Source organism: Anser brachyrhynchus (assembly GCF_964034855.1).
Source record: "Anser brachyrhynchus genome assembly, chromosome: 14".
In the NCBI taxonomy this organism is placed as follows: Eukaryota; Metazoa; Chordata; class Aves; order Anseriformes; family Anatidae; genus Anser; species Anser brachyrhynchus.
Window position 1 is genome coordinate 3,899,873 of NC_137709.1, and position 22,709 is coordinate 3,922,581.

Consider the following 22,709-nt stretch of genomic DNA (forward strand, 5'->3'; position numbering starts at 1 on the left):
CGCAAGGCCGGGCCGCCCGGCGGCTCCTCTCCCCCCGCGGGGCCGCTCCGCTCCCCGCCCCGCGCCGCCGCCGCATTTAACGGGAGGCGCGGGCGCCGCCGGCCCGGCCCGAGCCGTCCCGTCCCGTCCCGTCCCGTCCCATCGCGGTCCGTCCCGGCCCATCCCGGCCATGGCACGCCTGCCGCTGCTGCTGGCGCTGGGGCTGGCGCTGGGGCTGGGGCTGGGGCTGGCCGCCAAGTCCCCGTACCAGCAGGTCCTGCAGCACAGCCGCCTCCGCGGCCGCCAGCACGGGTAAGCGGCCGCTGCGCGCCCCCGGGGCGAGAAGGGGAGAGGGGAAGGGGGAAAAAAAAATAAAACACCCCCCCCAAAACTTTTTTTTTTTTTTTTTCGGGGGTCGCGGCTCGGGTTCCTTCGCTGCGCTCTGCCCGGGGGCTTCCCACCCCCGGGGGCTTTTCCTTCTTTCCCCTTTCTTCCTTTCCTTCAGGATGCTTAATGGTCCAGTGGTCGTTTTAGACCCCTCTTTATCAGTTCATCCCCGTGAAGGGGATAAAAAAAATCATCGGATTTTCACTTACGCGTTTCGTGGAAGGAGTTCCCCTTTTCAAGAGTTTGCAGAAAAAGAAAGGAACTTGGTTCAGTGGCAGACGGGTGGCTTTATGGAGTAAGCACCAACTTGGTCTTTAGCTATCAGTCCTGAAAGTTTTCCTGAGCAAACTAATCCTTTACTTAATCCTACACCTTCTGAGATAAGGAACACCCCAAAAACGCAGGTAGACGTCTCTGTACGTCTCTGTGTTATGGGCTGTGTGGTTTGACTCTTTTTATTGATAGGTGGAGAGCTGGCCAGCTGTTGGCGGCTGCCCCCACTGCTTTTATAACGCATGGGGAATGGGGAATAGGCAGAGTGAACGATGACAGACGCTTCAGCTGGCTTTTGTCTCTGGCGGTGCTGACATTGATTGAGCCGCAGCTTCCATTTAAATGGGCTGCTGAGGGCAGGGTCACGAATCGCGTTGTAAAAAACCAGGCTGAGATATTGCAATTTGATATGTTACCTGGCGGGGCTCCAGGTCAGCCTTGTTCAAGAAGGGGAGCACTGTTTGGGTATCTCACCCGACGGAGAACCTTACAGGCAAATCCTGAGCGGACGCCTATTGGTAAAATCTCAGTACCGAAAGGGCTGCAGGGATTTACACACAAATACAGTGCTGCTATCCATCTGTACATGATCTGAAACAAAGTAAATATCCCGTTCTGCCGATATCCCTGGTGTAAACCAGTGCAGCTGTGTCTGAGGAGCAGCCTGTTGGTCCCTGTGCCATCACGGGAGGCACGGGGTGGGATGTGAACTCACTCCCTGCCGGTGCCTGAGAGCTGCAGGAGGCACGAGGCGTTGGTATGGCAGGGTTACAGATGAGGAGAAGTTCTGCTGAGATAAACCCGGCAGAGCTGACAGCAGCACTTGGCTCGCTGGTTGCTTTCCGATGGGGAGAGCAATTTATCCCGAGCGAGTTTTTAAACTAAATTCTGAACGCTGATTAATGATGTGTCAAAGGGACACGGCAACAGAAAAGCAGCCCAAAAGCTCTGGGATGTGAGGCGTGTTGTTTCGCTTGCAGGAAGGAGCTCCGGAGGGATGTGCGACCAGGAATGCCACCCTTTCTGCTCTGAGCATCCCCCCGCACCATCAATGCTCCCATTGAGCTGGGAACGAGTTGGGTGGCAGGGCTTGGCTCTGCAGCAAAACTCGTACAGCTTAATTATTTTTAAGTGAATCAGCTCAGGTGCTGGGGGGCGAGATGAGAAGCATGTGGGGAGGAGTATGAACATCTGAAGATGAAAATCTGGGTGCGTGGGTGCAGTCACGGCAGGGAGCTGCTGCGGGACTCGGGGGGTCATACGGGGGTCCTGCTCTTTGGTGCACCTTCCCAAGGGCTGCCCCTGCCCCGGCAGCTCCCAGCTGCTGCCTGCCAAGGGGAAGGCTTCAGACGCAGGCGAACAATGGGCGGTTTTATCCGCGAGTCAGCTGGGAACGGCATGGCAGAGGTGATGAACTCCAACGAGGAGCGGGGAGAGTGTTGACAAATTCATTTTAAGCCAGACTGGGCAAAGCACCAGAACAGGCACGGCGGGGAGCCGCTACTACAGCCTGCCTGTGGGAATCATTGATAATGCGGCCCTCGGGGGGATTGCTCCGCACGGGGTTAAAACGGGGAAGTTTTTCCCAAAAAGTCAGCGAGCAGCCCGGCGGCGCCGGGTCCCGGGCAGGGAGGAGGGGGCAAAGCAGGAGGTTTGGGGCTACCCAGGAGTTTTCTTGGCAGGCTGCTCCCAGGGATATGGGGGAAGTGATCAAACAAGTCCTTCAGTAGCCAGGCTTGTCAAGACGAATATTAGAGGGATTGTCCACTGCCGTCAGCCAGACGCTGAAATCGAGGCAAGATTTGGAATTTCAGTGTAATTGGAACCACATTTCGGCGCGCCGGGGCCGGAGGAGCCGAGGTGGGCTGAGTCACTGAGCACAGACATGTCTCTCAGCCGGGATTTGGCGTGGAAGTTGCTGAGCCGGTGCCAGCTTGCACCAGCTGAAAGTTTGGCTTTGTGATTTCTACCTTTTTTCGGTAGATTCTTTCTCCTTGTCCCTCACCTTATGTACAGAAAGGGAGTTAAACGCTTTCATGCAGCAGCAACCTACCCTGACTGGGTAGGGCAGTAACACGGGATGCAGCGAGCCTAATTCCCCGAGGTCCCACGGGTCCCCACTTTGTCCCTTGTGGCAGTGCCAGGGCCTGGCAGGGTCAAATCCTGCCACCGCAGGGCCCTGCTGCAGTCACATCAGCAAAAGCTCATTGGAGGCAAGCCAAGCTCCTGCTGAGGCTGATGCTGGATTTAACCAACGTAGAGGAGACCCTCATATTAATTCACACTAAGGATGGGCAGGGTGACCTGTTTGAGAGAGCTGGGTTTGGGATGCTGGTGCGAAGCAAAGACGCCTGCAGGAGGACTTGGCGGTGGGCTGCAGAGCCTGCTTTTGGCAGCTGGGGCAGGTGAGTGGCAGTGTCCCAGCCACATGGGGACAAATGTCCGTCTGCTTCCCGAAGGAGGTCAGTGAGACCTCCACGGCAGCAGCTCCGTGCCCCATCCAGAGTTGTGCCTTGGAAGGTGCAGAGCAGAGGGCTTCGAAGTGATGATTTGTGTATTTTACTCAATTATTTATTTTCCCCTTATCATTCTGGCAGCCAACTCTGCTCATACTTTCTGTGCCGCTGCTGCAATGAGGGCATGGTTTTGGTGCTGGGAAGCCAGGGGCAGTTGGGCCGAGCATCTGCAGTGTTTTGGGGCATTCGCTGCACCTCTTTTTGAAGCCCAGGTCTATAAAATCACATCTCAAGGCCCCTGCCTTGCCCACACCCGTGGCCAGAGCTGCTGGCACACAAACCATGGAGGGTGGCAACTGCAGACGGTGAGCTGGGAATGGTGCGCTGGCCAAAAATGCGAGTCAGCTCCTGTCTGACCACAGCTTTGCTCCCCATGACACCACTTCTTCGACAGCTGGAAGGCTGCTGCCAGCTTCCAGTGGGACAAGTCACACGGGTGGTGCTGAGCATGGGCTTCCCTGGTGGGTTAGCAGCGATCGGTGCCTCTCAGGCTGAAGTCTTACAGCCGCCACGCGTAGTGCATCGAAGCCGTGGCGGGCAGTGCCGCTTGCTCGTCTTCCCCTTCAGTAGCTCACGTCTGTGTCCAGCATAGGCTGAGTCTGTTAGGCAGCAAAAGTGCCGATCTTGGTTTTGGTGTTGATAAATATGTCCTTTTTTAGGTCCTAAACAACAAAATAATGGGTTTGGGGGGAAATATTTGAAATATTGCAGAAATTTATTGGGTTTCACTGAGGACTCCAAATTAGAAGTTGGTGTTCACCATAGAAATCCCGACCGAACTACTATCTTTAACTCAATTCCTTCATATTTTGGGGAGGGGTGGAACATGGAGAGAAGCCAAGCTTTGCATTCAGTGAAGGAAGATATAACCTTGCAGAATGAGAGAGGTAGAGAGGTCTCTTTCACTGCTTCCTTCACTCTGAGACCTGCAAAGTCAGCTCGCAGCTCCCGGTTCCCTTCGTCACACCCACGGTGGGGCTTTCCAGGCTCTCAGACCCTCCTCTGCTCTGTCCCTCCCTGCAGCCCCAACGTCTGCGCGGTGCAGAAGCTGATCGGCACGAACAGGAAATACTTCACGAACTGCAAGCAGTGGTACCAGAGGAAGATCTGCGGGAAGTCAACGTAAGTACTCGGGAGCCCCCCCGGGTCGCCCCAAGACCCAAGCGGAGGCGGCTGCTGGGTGGGGAAAATGAATGGTGCAACAGACACTGGGTGAACTTATATTGTGTGTGTGCTAAGGGTTGCTTTAGCCTTTCACTACCAAAGAAATATTGTGTCTTGTTTTTTTTTTATTCCAAATGACAAACATTATTCTGAAACACTTCAATGTTAAGAATGGAAAATACCGTGTAAATTCAAACCCTGGTGATTTATTCTAATTGCATTTCTATACGTACCTGTATAGCTCTCGATGCTGTGATGAAGTGGGTTCCAGATGGTTTCTAGTACTTAGCTGTGCCTCTCTCACTGCTAGGCCCAATGCTGCCTCGCTGGAAAAAAAATAAAAGAAAAAAAAAGAAAAAAAGGCAACCCAGAGCTGATGGTTATTGGAGAAAACACAAAATTCATCTACATGTGTTTTCTTTGGAAGAGGAAAGAGAAATAAGGGGAAAGAAGTGTCAGTTTTAGCCAGCACTCTGATGACTCCACCAGGAAAGTTAATTACACTTGCAGGCCAATTCCACATCTAAGATCGCAAACAAAAATTTTCAAGTAGCTGTCGCGTAACGTAGCCGTGCGGGCAGCCCCGGGACATTCCTCTGAGCGATGCAGTCAGCAGATAATCGCGTGCCTGACTCCCTGCCAGGCTGCAGAGCAGCACGGGGGAAGCTTTCTCCTTGGTGTAGGCCAACCAGGGCTCTCGGGGACATTTGCTGGCCCTGGCCTGAGCACGCACATGGCGTTAGCCACTGCTGCCGGCCCCGGCCCCATGGCTCTCAGATAGCTTTGGGGACTCCACACGAGTCGCAGGAGGTGGTGGCCCCCCAGCCGTGCACCGTCCCTCCTCAGACAGCAAAAGCTGCAAGGAAAGTCCAGGAGATTTCTTCTAGGCCGAAATCACAGACTGCAAGAAACCGCTGATCTAGGACACGCAGCAGAAATCAGCCGGTGTGCGTCTGGTGTGGTCCAATGTAAATTGTAATTGGATCTATAGGAACATGCTGTTCTTTAGTGGGGATTAAATAAGCCATGTTTGTGAAGTAAACAGCAGATCTTCAGCTGTGGTGAGCTGGGCTGCTTTTATTTTGGTTGCCTTTGTTGGTTTAGCTGTGCTTGCCGGCTATCAGATTTAGTTTCGTGGGTTTTGTGTTGGTGTTGTGAGGAGGGAGGTAAAAGTGGCCCTGCGCGTGTCCTTTCATTGTTCTACCCATGAGTTCATCTCAAATAAGGCAGTTCTGTAATTCAGGGGGATGCATTGCAGGATGTACCATGTGTTGGGCAGGTTTCCCTTAAGTCCAATTTTCTTTGTAAAAAAGAGAGAGAGGCAATATTGTGAAAAGAAACAAACACTCTCCTCCAAACCCTAATTCTATAAAACCATAAAATTTGGTGAGACTTAACATGGATGATTAGAGTTCAGACTCTCATCTTGGTTGAATAGTGGCTTTTTTTTAACATAAAACGGACCAGATTATGGCATGGCCATGTGGTATCATTGTTGCCCCTTCAGATAGCAGAGCGGCATGGTGGGCCTCCTAACAAAATGCGACTCCGCTGTGGACATGGGGTGGCTTTGCTGCTCCACCCCAGGATTGCTTCAGCTCAGAAGCAGATCAGAAACTAAACGTCAAGCAACCCATGTCTGCAGCTGTATTTGGCAGAGGCAAACTCAGCTGCTTATCTCCAGAAGGAGCCGGAAGGCCTGGCATCTGGCTGTACCTCTGGATTTCGTCGGGGGAGTTGGGGTGATCTCTTCCAGCCTCTCTTGCTCTGCTTTTCCCCAAATGTCTTCTCCAGTGACGCACTGCTGAGAACGAAGCATGCACACCATTAACCTGTGTGTTAACCTATGAGATAATGTTCCCACTGCACGTGGGACTAGCTCACCATTCTTCACTTCGCATCATCTCAACAATGGGTTTTACTGTCTTTTCCTCTTTTCCTAGTCACTTTGGAGCCTGTGCCTTACTTTGCCCTTTCGCAGTGCTTGTGCAGAACAAAGGACACGTGCCTTGACTCAGATTTTCCGGAGGACCCCGGGACACAGCTCTGATTACAGGCGTTTGCTGGTGATGGCTCCCACTGGACGTGGTGCTCCCGGCGTCTGGAAGCAATCAGGAGCCGGTCGGGATGTTAGGCGTTAAGCTGCAGCAATCAGACTTCTGCAGAGGTGTCAGGGGCCTGGTGCTGCTCCATCCTTGGTGCCTGGGCTCCCAGGAGAGTGCATGGGCATAGTCCATGGTGCTCAGCATGAACCCCAAAACTGGCCCTCTGCGTGGGGCTGGGAGAGCCTCTGAGAGCACCGCATGCCTTTAAATCCCGGAAAGAGTCAGGGTTTGGCACGTTTGGCAGCATACCTTGGTACAGAAGCCCTCTCCCGAAGCTGTGTCCTTGGGTCCTCCCTTTGGTGGCTGGACACTCCTGCAGCCCTGCAGGGGACCCTGTGCCGTCTCCCACCAGAGCTGGTGCACCTGTGGATAAGCATGGTCTTTTCTCTCCTCTTCCTAAAGGCTTTTTCCACCTCTGAGAGGAGCAGTCCTGTGCTGGGAGATGCTTTTCCTATCTCACCTACTTCACTTTTGACCAGTTATCCTCTTTATTTGCTTAAAGGGCCAGTGGTGCCACAGGTTGGAAGTGAGTTGCAGATGCAAATACCTGCCTCTAGGAAGACAGCTTTGACTGCTTTGATTTTTGATTTCTTTTCTTGCTCTGAGCTGTGTTTCAAACAGGTAGCAGGGAGAGAGGTCAGTGAGAGAGCAGGTATTGCAGAGAAGCAAAGTGAGCTCCCGCAGAGCTGGCTGGGAGAAAGGAAACTCAGCTTTGAGAGAGAAGGGCAGAAAAGTTGCTGCAAGCCAACAGCAGTAAGTCATAGGATGCTCCTAGGACAATTGCATCCTGTGCCCAGAGACATGCAGTGACACGAGAGGCTCGGTTGTGCCTGGCCTTTGGTCCTGTCCCCATGTGCATGACCCTTCAGTGCCTGCTCCAGGCTCGCTTTCGGGGCCCCTGGGGTGCAGAGGAGCTGTGTCCAGAAAGAAATCCAGAAAGAAATCAGCTATGGCCATAAACATGAGACCTGGTGCTGAGGCTCTGCACGCTGGCTTCTTGACTGGCATCTTTGGGTCCATCGGGATGGAGTGCGCCGCTGGAACTGGATGTGCGCGATGGAAAATTCAACTCATGGATCAGAAGGGGACTCCCACCTCTTTATCTGCTTTTCTTTTTCCACTGTTTTTCTTCTCTTTGCTAAAGTATTGGCTCATGCGGTTAGGGAGAAATTAGATAGAGGATTTATGTACATTTTATCATTGCATTACTTTCTGATGAAGTGAGATAAGGCAGTTGGCAAGAAGTCCGACACTACTTTGATTTTAATGAGCACTGAAACAAGATTGTTTTGGTAATTAGGTAATTTTCCACTGTTGGTTATTCCTAGGCCAAAGAAATAGTTTATTTAGGGTATATTCTCATAGTTGCGCCTGTGCTTTTTATATTTTTCTATCTCCCTTATGCACTGGACTCATTCTTCTAGAAGAGGGGTTTGCAGTTGATTGCCTCCCACACGCGCTCTTTTTGTGTAGTGAACAAGGCGAGAGTCTCCTCCTTTTTCTCTTAGTTTTTTTTTTCTTTGAGCAATAACTAGTAGCAGTAAGTTGCCCTACTACTTTCTTTTTCTTTTCCTCTTAATTTTTTTTTTTTGTCTGATTTACTTTCCTCTATTCAGGAAAAAATATGAGCCCTGGCACTCTTTTTGCGAAAACGAAACATATGGGACTTATTACAGGAAATTATTACAAATGGATCTTTATTCACTAATACATGCCTTAGCTTGTTTTTATTACCTTGAAAAATGCACTTAAATTTTAATTTCAGGCCCTAAGAATGCAGCGGTGGTGAGACAATGACTAATAAAAGGCAGGGAGCTTGCTTCTGCGCCAGGACACGGGGACGTTTAGCAGTACAGCGTTTCTAAGCACTTGGCTTGGCTTTTGTGCTGAATCTGCTGCGTGGTTAGGGAGCTTTTAGGGCTTTATCCCATCGCTGTGTCCCCCTGCCATTAAGAGCAACCCCCCGGCTGATGCTCTGATCCTGAGCACGCAGCTCCTCTGGTGCTGCCTGCCTGGCGGTGTAGGGGAGCGCAGGTGGGGCGACGTCTCCATACGGGGCTGTGCTGTGGGGCATCCTTTGCCCTCTGATCCCTCTCCTGGTGCAGCCAAAGCCCGTGGACAGCAGGGCCAGGTTATCCGCCTCTGGCATGGGAAAGCCCCTTTCCGCTGGGCCTCACGGAGGAGCACGTGTCAAAGGAGCAGCCGTGCTCCCTTATGGAGGTACAGGGTACCAAGTCCTGAAAATGAGGTGGAGCAGCCTTCAGCCACGGCCATGCTGCTCCCTGGGGGCTGGAGATCTTGTGTGGTCTTGTGCTTTCATCAAGGCACAGCCACAGGAGAGCAAGTGGCTGAAGCTGAAGATGGTTTCGTGATCCCTGGGACTGGCTCCTTGTAGGCGCAAACATTTGCCTGAGCACCTCTGTGTTCACCTGGTCCTTTTTCTTTTCTTTTAATTAAAAATTAAAAAATCACAGTTGAGATCATACAGGACAAGATGGGAAGAAGGAACAGGGAGGTGAGGGTGGGAATGGCATACGTGGTGCACGGAGCCAGGCGGTGCTGGTAGGTCAGCTTCAGAGACTGGGGCCTGTGCCGACCCCATAACTGGCCTTGGTGCTTCTTGCCTCTGGCTTCCCCGGTGGGGTGGTGCCAGAGATGCTCCCCCACCCCCAAAAAATAATAAAAAATCCGGCGGTGTGGTCCCTGCATCCCGTCCCACTGCCCTCACCCTGCTACTGGAGCAGCATCAGCCCTGAGCCCGCGCCACGGCCCGCGTGCGCCCCGTCCTGCCCCTCCTCGCGGCTCATTAATCTCCGATCGATCTATAAATACGCCTTTTAAAGCCCACGTCAGCACTCAGGAATTATTTATGCTGAACTCTGCAACGATTTCTTTTTAATCAGCTCGTCGTCTTTGATTACAGGTCTGAACCGAGGGAACTGTCTAGACTGGATTTAGTTTCTAGGGTGAAAAAAAGAAAAATTGGAGGTCGGGGAGGGAAGTGGTGGGGGGAGAAAGTGTGTGTTTCTAATGAACACGAGCCGGGGGCTGGGGAAAGTGGAGCAGCAGGGTGTTAAGATCTCCAGTAGTCAAAGGAAGGGATTGCTTTAGGCAAGCTCTTTCCCACATGGAATATATAATGTCTAGACAATCAGTCTGGGTTTGCTTTGTAATTCTCTTAGGAAACCGTGACACAGAATTTATTTGCTTCTGTCACAGAAAAGCAGGTATTTGTTTCACTTACTGGCTCTTAATTACCCTGAAGAATTCCCTCTTAAACCCCAGGCATTTCCACTGTTTGTTAACAGTGTTAAAATGATGACAAATATCTGAGTTTGAGGATTTTCCTTTCTCTCTGAGTGAGTATGCGGAGGCTCAGCACTACAGCACCGGGCTTGTCTTGAATCCAGGCAGGAGCACAGAGGAAAGGCTTGTCTTTGGGAGGAACACCTAGTGCCTCGCTGTCCCTGCCCATCTACCAGATTGCCTCGCTCCTTTCACACCAAGCATAAAAGCAATAAGAGAAAGAAACCCTCGTGAAAATTAAACAGGCAACTTCTGGGTTGATTTTTATTATTTTTTTTCCCTGTTTGTATGGAAACATGTTCCCTTTAAAGGGCAGCTTTGAGAATCAGACGACTTCCATTTCCCACCGAGCTGCGGACAATGGGTGCAGCATTCAGGCAGCTCGTGCTTCTTTAGCATCTGACACCCTTGGGGCTCCCTGTGTCCCCGGGAGGGGGACCCCTGCCCCCTGGTAGCAAAGCCAGGGGTGCAGCGTCACCCCCTGGGATGCCCACCTAGGCACAGGCATCCCGGCGAAGTTCTCCTTGCAGGGCTTATTCCAGGTCCTGGGGCCAGGGCATCCAAGACCAGAGGTGTCCCTTTGCCTCCAGGCCTGTCATGCCAACTTTGCTCTAAACAAGCGAATATTTTCTGGTGGCAGACAAGAATGGGGTGAAACGCAGGGCGATGCTCGGCAGATTTGTAGGGCAGCCGTACTGGAGCTGCAGTGCGCTGCCCAAACTGTGATCGGTTGTAACACTGGGAGAACCCCAAATCCTCCCGAGGAAGAGGCTGAACTCGATGACTTGGACTCCCCCTGAAGCTAAGTAAATAAATAATTCAGATATGTTGGATATTTTGGTCTCTGCCTTGCCTCTCCCTGTGCTGTGTAGGTCCTGATTCGAGCTTGTGCTGCGCTCACTGCCTTGCTCAGGTCATCTGCTGGGACCGTGGCATCGGTCTCCAGCCACCGTTTGTACAGGGACTGACAAAGTTGCTGGGCAAGTGTGGTTTTGAAAATAAATTGTCTGTTTTTGTTCTGTGGGGAGGCTGGCAACACGCAGCCCTGGAGGCGATAAAAACCGTGGTTTGCCTTTTGTTCAAGTGTATGTTTCTAAGGAAGACGCCGCTTCGGAAACCTCACCACACAGGGATGAACGCAGACAGGATTGTAGCTAACAGAGAAAAAGCAGTGAGGAGCTATCAGTTAATCTGCCGTATCCATCTCTTGTTCCAGAGTAATCAGCTATGAATGCTGTCCTGGATATGAAAAAGTTCCTGGAGAGAAAGGCTGCCCAGCTGGTAAAGACATTTGACATTTTTTACACTTCTTAAAATTATACCTCGGCCCACTGAAGGGAAATATTAGAAAATTGCTCAAAGTGGATTTGATTTTTGCAATTTGTGCACAAGCTTGCTTTGAACGAGTCAAAAACGGACTCAGCAGAGCACTAGCTGAGCACCAGCTCAGCTCCAAAGCATGCAGAAAGTCCCAGACAACGTAAAAACCTCGAATATAATTAAAGTCAATCAAGCAAGGGAGGGCTGTGGGGAATTACCGAGTCCAACAAGTAATAGAGCTGTGTTGGAAACGCAATGCAAGGTAGCGATAAAGCAGCAGACTGTTCTGCCAGTCTCTGCTCATTTCTGTTTTGGCAAGGGTGAGTTGAGCAAAATTTCATTTAATAGCAAATACAGCTCAGCTGCTGGCGGGCCGGGAGCGGGTTTGGTGGCTCTGCTGAAGCAAGGCTCCTGCTCCTGCTGTCCCAGCGCTTCCTGTCCCCGAGCTGGGTGCTGGCACTCAACCACAGGGCTGCAGTGAGCAGCGGCGTGTATCGGGCCAGGTACACGGAGTTAGAGTCTGCTTTTCCCCCCTAAACATCTGTATACATGCGGTGTGACTCCAGCAAAGCCCGCAGACCAGATCTTGGATTACACCGCTGTGACTGAGGTGAGTGGTGTGTCGGGAACATAACCTTCTCTTCTTTCAGCGCTGCCACTTTCAAACATCTACGAAACCCTGGGAGTTGTTGGCTCGGCCACCACGCAGCTCTACTCCGACCGGTCTAACCTACGGCCAGAAATCGAAGGACCTGGAAGTTTTACGATTTTTGCCCCAAGTAATGAGGCCTGGGCTTCCTTGTCTGCTGTAAGATATAACTCCTCTTCGTTCCCCGCTTCCTCTGGCTTTCTCTAGTGGAGATCCAGCTCTGCAGGGGTCTGACTCCAGCCCCAGCTGGCAGAACAGGCACGGTCCTGATGCAGGGAGGGCTGAGAGTTTCCGAGATGGGGATCGCTGTCCCGGTCCATCAGCCCCAGAGCCTGATTTCTGAACGAGCCCAGCACTGGAGAGAGGTGTGGATGCTCCCCAGTGGGTGGACGCAGAAATCACCTCATTCAGTTTTCCCTGTTTCTTAGTGTCAGGGATTGCAATAAGACCACAGCAAGAGATTTTCCATCCCTTTCATTATTTTTCTGGCTGGCCCCTACTTCACCACTCCGGTTGTTCTTACTAACTGGTACAAGTACCCAGTCCCAACCGGAGCCTCTGAAAACCTGCAGCCTCCTTGCATCAGTGAGTTCCCCTGCTCTGCTACATCTACATCTCCTTAACATCGGGTTCAGTTTTCTCACTCTGTGTCTTGTGAAATTCCCACTGCTGAAATTGCCACCACTGTCCTCTGATGCACCAAATGGTGCATCCCCGTGAATGCAGTGACCCCACACGGGAGCTTGCTGCCCTTGCCCATCTGTCTGCCAAGGACAGGGCCTCCAGAGCTGCTCGCTGCTGCTTGAAGGCCAAAGATGGAGCTTTATGGAAAATAGAGCTGCCCTGGTGGCATGAAGTTGAGTACCTCACCTAACACGCAGGGATCTTCGATGCAGCCAAACCTCTGTACTCTCCCCACCAACAGGCTCAGCACAAAAAACAAATTTTGCTGATTTTCAGGAAACGCTGGACTCCTTGGTCAGTAATGTCAACATCGAGTTGCTCAACGCCCTCCGCTACCACATGGTGAACAAAAGGGTCCTCACGGATGACCTGAAGCATGGGACAACGCTTAACTCCATGTACCAGAACCTGCCTATCCAGATTCACCACTATCCCAACGGGGTAAGATGTTTGCATCAAACCTACCCACCAGGGGCTTCCTTTTCTGCTGCCTTGCACCTCTGCACTGTCCGTGGACCTCCAGGACTATGTCATGCTTAGGCTGAAAACTCCTGATTCAGGATAGATGGTCAGAAGGAGCTAGAAAAGAGTATTTATAAGAGGCTAGTTTCATAGATGCTGTCGCGGGGAAGTTGCCCGTGTTGCTGTACAGCACTGTGACTGGGGAAGTGCTTGATGTTACATATTTTCTTGGGGTAGACAAAACCACTGATTACTTTCAAAGCTCTTTAAACATGATACCACTCAAATGGTTTTTGATAGAGCATTCTCATTCTTTGTTTTTTTTAAACCACATTTTGGCTCCTGCTGCTTCAATATTACAGCGCTCACTGCGTTTGAAATAGACAAGCAGCGGTGGCTGCTCTACCTTCTTGTTTCAGTGCACATAATGTCCCCTGCGTCTTTCCCTTCGCAGATTGTGACTGTGAACTGTGCCAGGCTTTTGAAAGCTGACCACCACGCCACCAACGGGGTGGTTCACGTCATTGACAAAGTCATCTCCACCACCACAAACAGCATTCAGCACATCGTCGAGACTGAGGAAAGCCTGGAAACTCTTCGGGTGAGTCTAACCCACGTGTGCTCCAGGGATCCCTAAAGATATTCACTCATCCCATTCCCAGTGAAGCTTGTCAGTGCCTGAGTGCCGTGACTAAAGCTGCTGATAAAATCCTTGTACCAATATAGCTTGTTTTACTTTAGGAAGAGATGTTTTTGGTATCAGTGCAAGCAGGGTTTTGTGAGAATAACTGTCACCCTGCTACTGTTGTCAGTAAAAAGATGTAGCCGGAGTCTGGCTCCTCGCTGTTGTATCAGAAACTTGGCCTTAGGAGATGTTAACTCTTCAGATTTGATGAGTATCAACTTGTTTGCTTTGGTATTTGCCAAGTTAAGGAAAAAAAAGTAGAAAGCAGAGGGGTTCTGCAGTAGGGTCTGGTCTGAATTATTCACTGGAACTACCATGACCCTTTCCAGGCATATCAGGGTATTCAAACTAGCTCCGAGGCTGGCCAAAAAAAGGCTCTTGTACTCAGATTTCTGGAGCACAAGAGAACCACAGGGCCAGGCCAAATTTATAAAGGGACCAAAGTGCTGAAAGAAGCTATTCAGGATTTTTGTAAGCGCTCTGAAATTCTAAAAGCTGTAATAAATCTGGCTCTCAGTGACTGCCTGGACAAAGCTGCTGACCTTTGCATTCTGGCTGGACGTGTTTTACCCTCTCTCCTCATTTCTCTGAAGGCCGCTGTGGCTGCTTCTGACCTCAACAGCTTGCTGGAAAGCGAAGGGCAGTACACGCTTCTGGCTCCAACCAACGAAGCCTTTGAGAAGATCCCACGAGAGACCCTGAACAGGATCCTGGGGGACCCTGAAGCCCTGAGGGGTAAGCGCCTCTTTGCCAAGGCCAGAGAAAGACTGAAGAGAGCTCTGCACTTCTTTTGAATTCCTTTTTGAATAGATCTGAGCTGCTTCTTGACACGATCTGACGACAGCTGCAGTAAACACGCTTGGCAGCTTCCATCTTTTAAAACTGGACAGCCCAGAGCTCTTGGGATAAAGGCGTGTAGACGTGGCACAGGGTGGTACCAGATTCGGAGCAGGGAGCCGGAGCAGTTCCCTTTCTTTAGCATTCCCGTATGTGATGCTGATTTCTATCCACCTAAAGACAGAAGAGAACTTATCAGCGTAGCTTCCCCTGACAAATGAATCAAACGACCACACAAAACCAAAGTTGACAAGTGTATAAAAATCGTTCTTTTGGAACACTTCATTTCACAGGCTGCTGAATCGAAGCCAGCACAATCTGAGATGACTGCACACCCCTTAGGGTAGAGCCCTGTGCAATGCCATCCAGGGGGCCCTCCCCTTTGAAGAGGGCCCCTAAATCTTCATTAACTCTATGTCTGACTTTTCCAGCTCACTAAGGCACTTGCTTCTCTTGCAGACCTGCTGAACCACCACATCCTGAAGTCAGCCATGTGTGCTGAGGCCATCATCGCTGGCCTCACGATGGAGACGCTGGAAGGGACCACCTTGGATGTGGGCTGCAGTGGAGAAGATCTGACCCTCAATGGGAAGCCCATCATTGCCAACAAGGACATCCTGGCTACTAATGGCGTTGTACATTTTGTTAATGAGCTGCTGATCCCTGACTCAGGTATTGGAGGCTTTTTGCATTTCTTTGTGTTGCCTTTCTTTTGTCTATTATTCTTTTTGACAAAAAAATAATGGATTTAGAGGACATATGTATTTTGTAGGAATGGATGGATTGCCTTTAATGCAAGGTTACTATGCATTACTTTATTTTTTTTTTTATATTTTTTTTCAGCTAAGACCCTGTTTGAGTTGGCCCAAGAATCTGAAGTTTCTGAGTCCATGAACCTTTTCAGACAAGCAGGGCTCAGTTCTCATCTAACTGGCAATGAGCGGGTGACCCTCCTTGCCCCAGTGAACGATGTATTCAAAGGTAAATTGGGGAGTAAATCTCTCTCTCCTATCAGTGTGGGCCACAGACCTGCTTCAGACAATTTCTCTTTGGCTGAGTTTCAGTGTGCAAACATGCAAACTCTCCCTTAAATGCCTCAGCTACAGACGGGGGCATGTAGCTTCAAAATTAAAACCTGGTGTGGGAAATAATCCGTGTTTGGATATTTTTAGTGGCTCTGGTCATTTTAAGTGAATCACTGCTTGTTTCCACACTTTTTTTTTTTTTGCTGCAGATAAACCTGTCTCTGTTGACAGCAACACGAAGAACTTGCTTCTGAACCACATTGTTAAAGATCAGCTCTCCTCTAAATACCTTTACCATGGGCAGAAACTGCAGACGCTGGGTGACAAGGAGCTGAGAGTTTTTGTGTACCGCAACGTAAGTGCCTGCAGCTGGCAGTGCTCTGGGTGGGATCCCCAGCATGTGGGGAGCCCCCGTCTGGGTGGGGGTCTGGCCTCGGCCTCTTGAAACCAGCTGAATTTTTCAAAATTGGTCAGTTTAACCACTGCCTCTAAATGACCACTTCATTGTGAGCAGGACCTGGGGATTAAGCTGTTTTTTGTTATCCCTTACCATAAGTAACAACTATTCTGCAGGCTGAACAACTTGTATTGGTACAGTTAACATGAAAAAAGTATAACAGCATTATGAAATGCGTAAATATCCCTCTTTCAAAGTACATACTAATCAGGTTGTTTTTCTGTGATTGTGTTTGCAGAACCTGTGTATTGAAAATGCCTGCATTGCTGCCCATGACAAGAGAGGAAGGTTTGGGACCCTGTTCAGTGTGGACAAAATGCTGACCCCACCAACTGGCTCTGTGATGGATGTTCTCAAGGCAGACCATCGTTTCAGGTGACCTTTCTGCTCTTCCTAGGTGCCAGCTAGGAGCAGAAGAGCTGCTGTTCTGCTTTCTATTTGTTATTCTATTTATTACGGATTGTAGTCATGACTACATATAATTTATTTTTTTTTAACATGGAAAGAGTACCCAAAACCACGGTCTCATTCTTAAATTACAGGGAGTGAGATTTAAGTAACCTTTCATTGAAGTGTGAGCCAAGAGTGTGTGGTCCCCTTGTGAGCACATTTAGAAGCCAGCTCTGAAGCCATCTCTGCCATCAGTAGTGCTGTGGCCAAGCCTCTGTGTCTCCTCACTGGCCACTTTGCCCCCAAGGATTCAGGATCCCCAGCTGGCTCTGCCATTTCTCACATGTTCTGGCTGGACCTCACGGGATCGTTTCCTACCCGATCAACTTTTGGGTTAATTGATTTTGCAAGATTTTGCAATTGTAACTTCACAACTCTCTTGAACACAAGAGGTTATTGCTCAAAGACCCACAAATGTAGTTTGTGGTGAAGCCACTAATGTTGTACGTTTGCTTGCCTTGCAGTACGTTGGTGGCTGCTATCCAGTCTGCAGGTCTAACGGAGAACCTGAACAGGCCAGGTACCTACACGGTGTTTGCTCCAACAAATGAAGCTTTCCGAGCCATGCCACAAGGGGAACTGAACAAACTAATGGGTGAGCATTTTTAGAGCATTCAGGTGAACAGCTGCTGTGTATTATTGGCATGATACCGGAGGAATGGCTCCGTTTGTCTGCCATATTCTTTGAGTCTGTCTTCTGGTCGCATGGACATCCTACAAAACAGATTAGGATAAGCCCTAGCCAGCACAAAGCTGAGGATGCACAGAAAGGAGTGGCACTGAACTCTCACAAAAACTGTGGGCATGGGTTTATACTTCCCTTGTGCTTGTGTGTGCTACGAAATGTTTGGAGTGTGTGCTATGAAATTCCAGTCAGGGATGAGAGGAGTGAAAATGGACGTCGGTAACATAGGGTTGGGGTATCTAAAGTAAGTTTTGCAAACAGAAAACATGGCCCGCATTCAGACTCAAGCTACACTGTATGGAATTTCAGTAGTAAAAGGATGGAGCTCTTGTTCCATCTATTTGTATATGGACAAAGCAGGAAGTCCAACCTGATCCTGAGAAGACAACAAATATTCCGGTCTAGCATAAACAGAGACCAATATCCTGAAAAGCACAGACGTGCAGGCCAGTTGTGGAAAAAAAAGCATGGGAATGTTTAATAACCCTCTTTGGGGTAAGCTGCAGGATTTTTTTTTTGTTTTCTTCGTGTTGGAAATTGGCTGTGGTTGGAAACAATGCCAGGTATTTGAGTGTAATGTCTTCTCGTCATTAAAGCCCAACCAAACATTGACGTCATAATTTGTGGAGCATCTGCCCATGGTGGCTGGTTATCCTTTTAAGTGCATGAACGAGGAATTGGTAATATCAGCCTGCACACCCAGCCTAGTGATTAATGTATAAATATTTCAGGGCTGTTCTGTAGCTATTATAAACGGCTGCAGGAATGAAGTATCCCAGATGTGGGCACTTCAGATGTTCTTGTTTTTTCACACAAATATTTAGTTTATGCTTGTGATGAAGAAGTGAATCATGCTGGTGAGGATACGCAGTGTGAGCTGTGGCTACGATAGAAAAATGGTAATGGAAAAAAAGCTCACAGTGTGTTCGGATAGGGGCAGCAAAACAAGAAGTCCACCTTGCTTGTAGCTTCTCTGGTTTCTTATATGAAGGCCAGTTTTTGCACTAGCTCTTCCCTATCGCCTGTCTCTGGGTTTTGCTCTGGGTTTTAGTCACAGCCTCTAAAGGAGAACATGGAGCGGGGCTGCTGGCCCGTGCTGTGCACATCACTGCCTCTTCTGGAAAACAGGTGGTGAAGGGGAAGCCTCTTGTCTTCCTGAGATCTGGTTCAAAGCACAGCTTGAAGAGCAGAGAGAGACTCAGTGAGGCGGGGATCAGGCCGGCAGTCTATAAACCATCAGTGACATCTCTCCTGAGCTCTTCCCCTTCCTACCCAGGAATCATGCCATGTAAAGTGTCATTGGTGTTGGTGAAAATAGTGATATTTGCAAGTGTAGGGTGCTCTATTTCACATAAGTTTTTTTGTTTCTCTTTTTTTTTCTTTTTTTTTCTTCAAACTTTCTTGGGAAGTGAAAGCAGCAACAGAAGAAAGTTAATATAATGCACAGTAAGAAAAAGAATAGACTGCAGAATAACCAAGAGATAGGGATTTCACGTGTAGGGCAGGATTGATGTGTGCCAAGGTGGGACACTGGGACAACATCCCTCCTGGACTCACTGGGATCCTGACCTGCACAGGCAGGAACAGCCCCCATGTCCTAACCAGCTCCAACCGAGGTGCTTCTGATCGGTCTTTTTAATTTTACATTGATTCCTTGCCCTTTTAGGAAATTACGGTATTTCCACGCAATGTCATTCCAGCACATGCAATACGGGAAGCAAGCTCTGACGTGGTTTCACAAATGTACATGTTTTTTTCCCCCCAGGTAACGCCAAGGAGCTTGGCAACATCCTCCGGTTCCACATGGCCGATGAGATCCTGGTGAGCGGCGCGGTCAGCGCGCTCGTGAGGCTGAAGTCCATGCAGGGGGACAAACTGGAAGTCAGCGCCGTGAGTCACTGCCTGTTATGTGTTTAGATGTCCGTGTCGGGGAGCAAAGAATGTCCGTGCTCATGTGGGTGCTATGGGAACCTCTTCTAAACGCGCGTACGGCCCCATCGGCAGTGTTTTCAGGGCTGTAGTGGAGAGACTCTTGCCATGTATTCAATTCAGCGAGTTGGCAGCCTTGAAATGTGGTTTTCTTCAGCTTTCTCCCCAGAAGACCAATTGCAAATGATTTCCAGGAGCTGTTATAAATTTATCTCTGAGTCATGGGGAAAAAAAACATAAATAAATTAGATGTATAGCTTGTTCAGCTAACATGTCTTTTTAGTGTAATGAAAATGATCTCTGCATGGGCTCCCCTAGCACAGCAGGATTTATTTAGATGCACAATTTTATCTCAGAAATTCTGCACTACATTAAGAGAATGCAGGATCCCCTGCTGAGGAAAAAAACATATATTTCAGAGAATAAATAACTCATGGCCCGCTCTTTGCACAAGGAAGAAAAAGCAGGACAAAAATGGAAAGGCTGGTGCTTCAAAATGCATCGAGCTGGCCAGCTTGTGTGCCAGGCTCCTGCCACGTCCAGCCCCGAGCTGCTCACTCCTGCCACAATCTCTGTAGCAATCCCTGCCTGTGCAAGCAGCAGCGCTGGGATGCTGATGGAAGGGCTCTGCCACGGCAGCACAGCACTCCCACCCAGCCCACGTAGGAAGTCTGTGCTCCAAAACCTGCTGGCCACTCGGGGACTGACTGCTCCAGCTATCATTTGGTGTTATGCCCTTCTCAACTGGCAAGAGAGATGAAAAGATGAAAATGCCTACAGCCAGCCAGCGATGAATGAATGCAAAGTGAGGGTGTGAGGGTTTTCTTTTTTTAGACAAAATTGGAAAGCACCGATGACAAAAGTTTCTCATTTTCTCTTTTTTTTTCTTTTTTTTTTTTTCTTTCTTCTCCTGAACAGAAAAACCACATAATACACGTCAACAAGGAGCCTGTTGCAGAGAGCGATATCATGGCCACGAACGGTGTGATTCACGCCGTCAACTCCGTCTTGCAGCCTCAGGGTAGGTCATGGTTGGGATGCTCAGAGCTGCTCCACCAGGGCAGAGCTGCCAGCACAAACCCCTCTCGTTTAATGTGGGCAACAGCAAGGAACTGAGCAGAGGGGGCAGGAAGGGCTGTGGGCTGCAGCTGGCTCATGTTTGGAGCTGTGGCCTCACCTTGGTCCCAACTTGCATCATCTCCGTCCTTGCTTGGGGAGGGGGAGGTGACATGTGGCAGTTCCTTCAGTTTATTGAGGAGGATTAATCTGTTATGGGGTTTTCAGCACGTGCTCTGAAATGCTGGAAGGAAGCATCCTGTGTGCTTTGAATGCCATCTGTATATCTGCGCACCTAGTAATTTCAGTGCTGTCTATGTCCCACCTTTAGCGTCAAGGCCGCAAGAAAGAGGTGACGAGCCTGCAGATCCTGCATTAGAAATCTTCAAACAGGCGTCTGCGTTATCTAAGGTAAAAACCATAAACAAAGCAAAAAAACTGTCAATGTAGAACCACAGAAATTACATTTTGCTAATAGTGATTTGAAGATAACATCACATTCAGGTTTTGACCTCCAAAGAGAGTAAGCAGATGTGTTTCATGGACTTATCAATCCTCTCTTGCGATTAAATTATATAAGAAATAATGCTTTTTGCAACATGAAGCCTACGATTTGCAGCACGCTGTAGATGCAGCCTTGGCTCATTACTGTATGTGTCAACCTCCATAATGCCTATGGCATGGAAGGGCCGTTCATCCAGCAGCACTTCTGACAGTGTCAGGATGAGAACTAGCAAGCAGCGAATGTGACTCCCCAAATGTCCGAAACAGAAGGCTTTCTTCTGTTAAAGCCATCCTGTGTAACCGTAGGTCAGACAGATGCCATTGGGGAGGCAGCTCGGCGCTGCTCCTTGACTCTAGCCCAGCACCTTCCAGGGTAGTTTTTGGAGATTAAGGATGAACACATTGCCATGTAAAGTCATCTTGTAGCTGCCGGAGATTTGTTATATTTATTCAAACTTTATATTTTCTTTCCATGTAGGTTTCTCAAAGGAATCCTCGACTAGGTAAGGCTTGTTTCTAATTTCTGTCGTATGTCCTGTCCCTTAAAGAAAAGTTTATTCTGTTGTCTTGCGGCAAGCAAGATGCAGCATAGCCGGGCAGGGATGGTGTCCGTGTGTCTGTCCAACCCACCTCGTTCTTCTCCTTCACAGCTCCCGTCTACTCCAGGCTACTAGCAAAGATGAAGGAGAACTCGGGCGGGTTCTGAGCTGCAGCCAGCGCCTCCATCCGACCCGCCCTGCTGAACGCTACAGGGAAAAAACCAAATATCACCCTTAAATTTATTGTTGTTTCCAGTGAAATGGATAGGAAAAACTAAAAGCCATATATATATGTATATATTTTAAGACCGTTTTTATTTGTTTTTGACCTTAAAGTTCCCCCACTGAGGATAGGTTTTTGTTTGTTTTTGTTCGTTTTGTTTTTACAAAGTAGTTGTTAATTTGCAGTTTTTGACATACCCAGTTTGGGGCTTGATACCTATGATGTACAAGGGCAGGGGCTCAATTCAGCGCTGCCCAGAGCTCGCCTTGGGGCCACCTCCCTCGGGGACACCAGAAGAGGATGAATTAAAGCCCCTCTTCCAGGTTCCCATCTCTGGGAATCCAGGCTCCCAAAGTGGGAAGCCAGGTGTGAGCTCACTGAAAACCCTCCTCCAAACCAGGGCCAGAAATGGGAAATTTTGGCCAGAATGACTTGTGTGTGCTCAGCTTTCTGGGCAAATGCGTCACTCAGGACCGACTGTATGTCTGGTGGTTGCTTTGGAGGAAGTAAATTTGTTGAGTTCACTAACGGTATCCAAGCAATACATATATACATACGAAACAAACATTGTTTTCCTTCTTCCCCTGTGTTTTAAGAGTCTTCCACACAATTATGAATTGAAGGCTTTTAACAAAAGCCTCTCTATTGATATTGAGGAAACTGCATAATTATAAGCTATGGTTTGAAACATTCTTTTTTTTTTTTTAATTTCTTTTTTTTTTTTTTTAGTGGGTTGTTTATTGTCTACGGGTTTTAACTGTGCTGCCTTTTATTCACAAAAGAAGATTGAAATGCGAGTTCTCCCTGGCAGAAGCCTTCCAGTAAATGGTTCATTTGTAATAATGGTTGTTTTTTTTTAATAAAAAATTTAAAAATAAAATCAAAAATATAAATATGAGAAGTGCTGGTAATGCTTGGTTTTGTTTGTTCGTTTGTGTGTAGTTGTTTGATGGTGCAGTTTGACCACCTGAGGAGGGGGATTGGCGTGAGGCACATCAGTATTTACAGACCTAACAGTGAACATCCCTCTTCTCTCATCCCGGGCTTACATAATTTTTTGGGTTGAAAAAAAAAAAAAAAAGAGAAAAAAAAAAGAGAATAAAGGTATCAAGTGCAGAATTAAAAAATAAAATAAAATAAAAATCCAGATTCTTTTGGCCACCCTGGCTGAGAAACATGCCTTTTCTTCCCTTAAAAGCCCAAATTGAAATGCCATGTAAGCCATCAGCATAATTCAAATGTGTGAAAAATAACCAGCCTCTTCTTTTATTGCCCCTCCCCAACCTCCCATCTCTTTATTTTTCTGCTGTGGCCCAGCCCTGCGTTAGGTGAGCCCTGAGAGGTGATGGGGAACATCCTGAGCTACCTGTTCCCAGCAGCCTCAGGAAGATGGGCTGCACCAGGAGACAGGCTCCTGGGGGAGGCTCAGCCCTTTGCAATTAGGACAATCAATTATCGACTCATACAAAAGCCT

At 48.9% G+C, this 22,709-nt stretch overlaps 1 protein-coding gene across 1 annotated transcript; it reads left to right on the top strand.

Moving 5' to 3' along the window:
* The first annotated feature begins 39 nt into the window (after positions 1 to 39).
* On the top strand, positions 40 to 22,136 carry TGFBI (transforming growth factor beta induced). Its single transcript, XM_080555389.1, has 17 exons — positions 40 to 291; positions 4,179 to 4,277; positions 10,947 to 11,011; positions 11,701 to 11,858; positions 12,660 to 12,824; positions 13,300 to 13,446; positions 14,124 to 14,265; positions 14,827 to 15,039; positions 15,211 to 15,348; positions 15,602 to 15,747; positions 16,088 to 16,224; positions 16,764 to 16,894; positions 18,750 to 18,874; positions 19,832 to 19,934; positions 20,301 to 20,380; positions 20,952 to 20,976; positions 21,124 to 22,136. Exons 1-17 carry the CDS (start codon positions 170 to 172, stop codon positions 21,177 to 21,179), a joined length of 2,052 nt encoding a protein of 683 aa, XP_080411515.1. The 5' UTR covers positions 40 to 169; the 3' UTR covers positions 21,180 to 22,136.
* Positions 22,137 to 22,709: the final 573 nt, after the last annotated feature.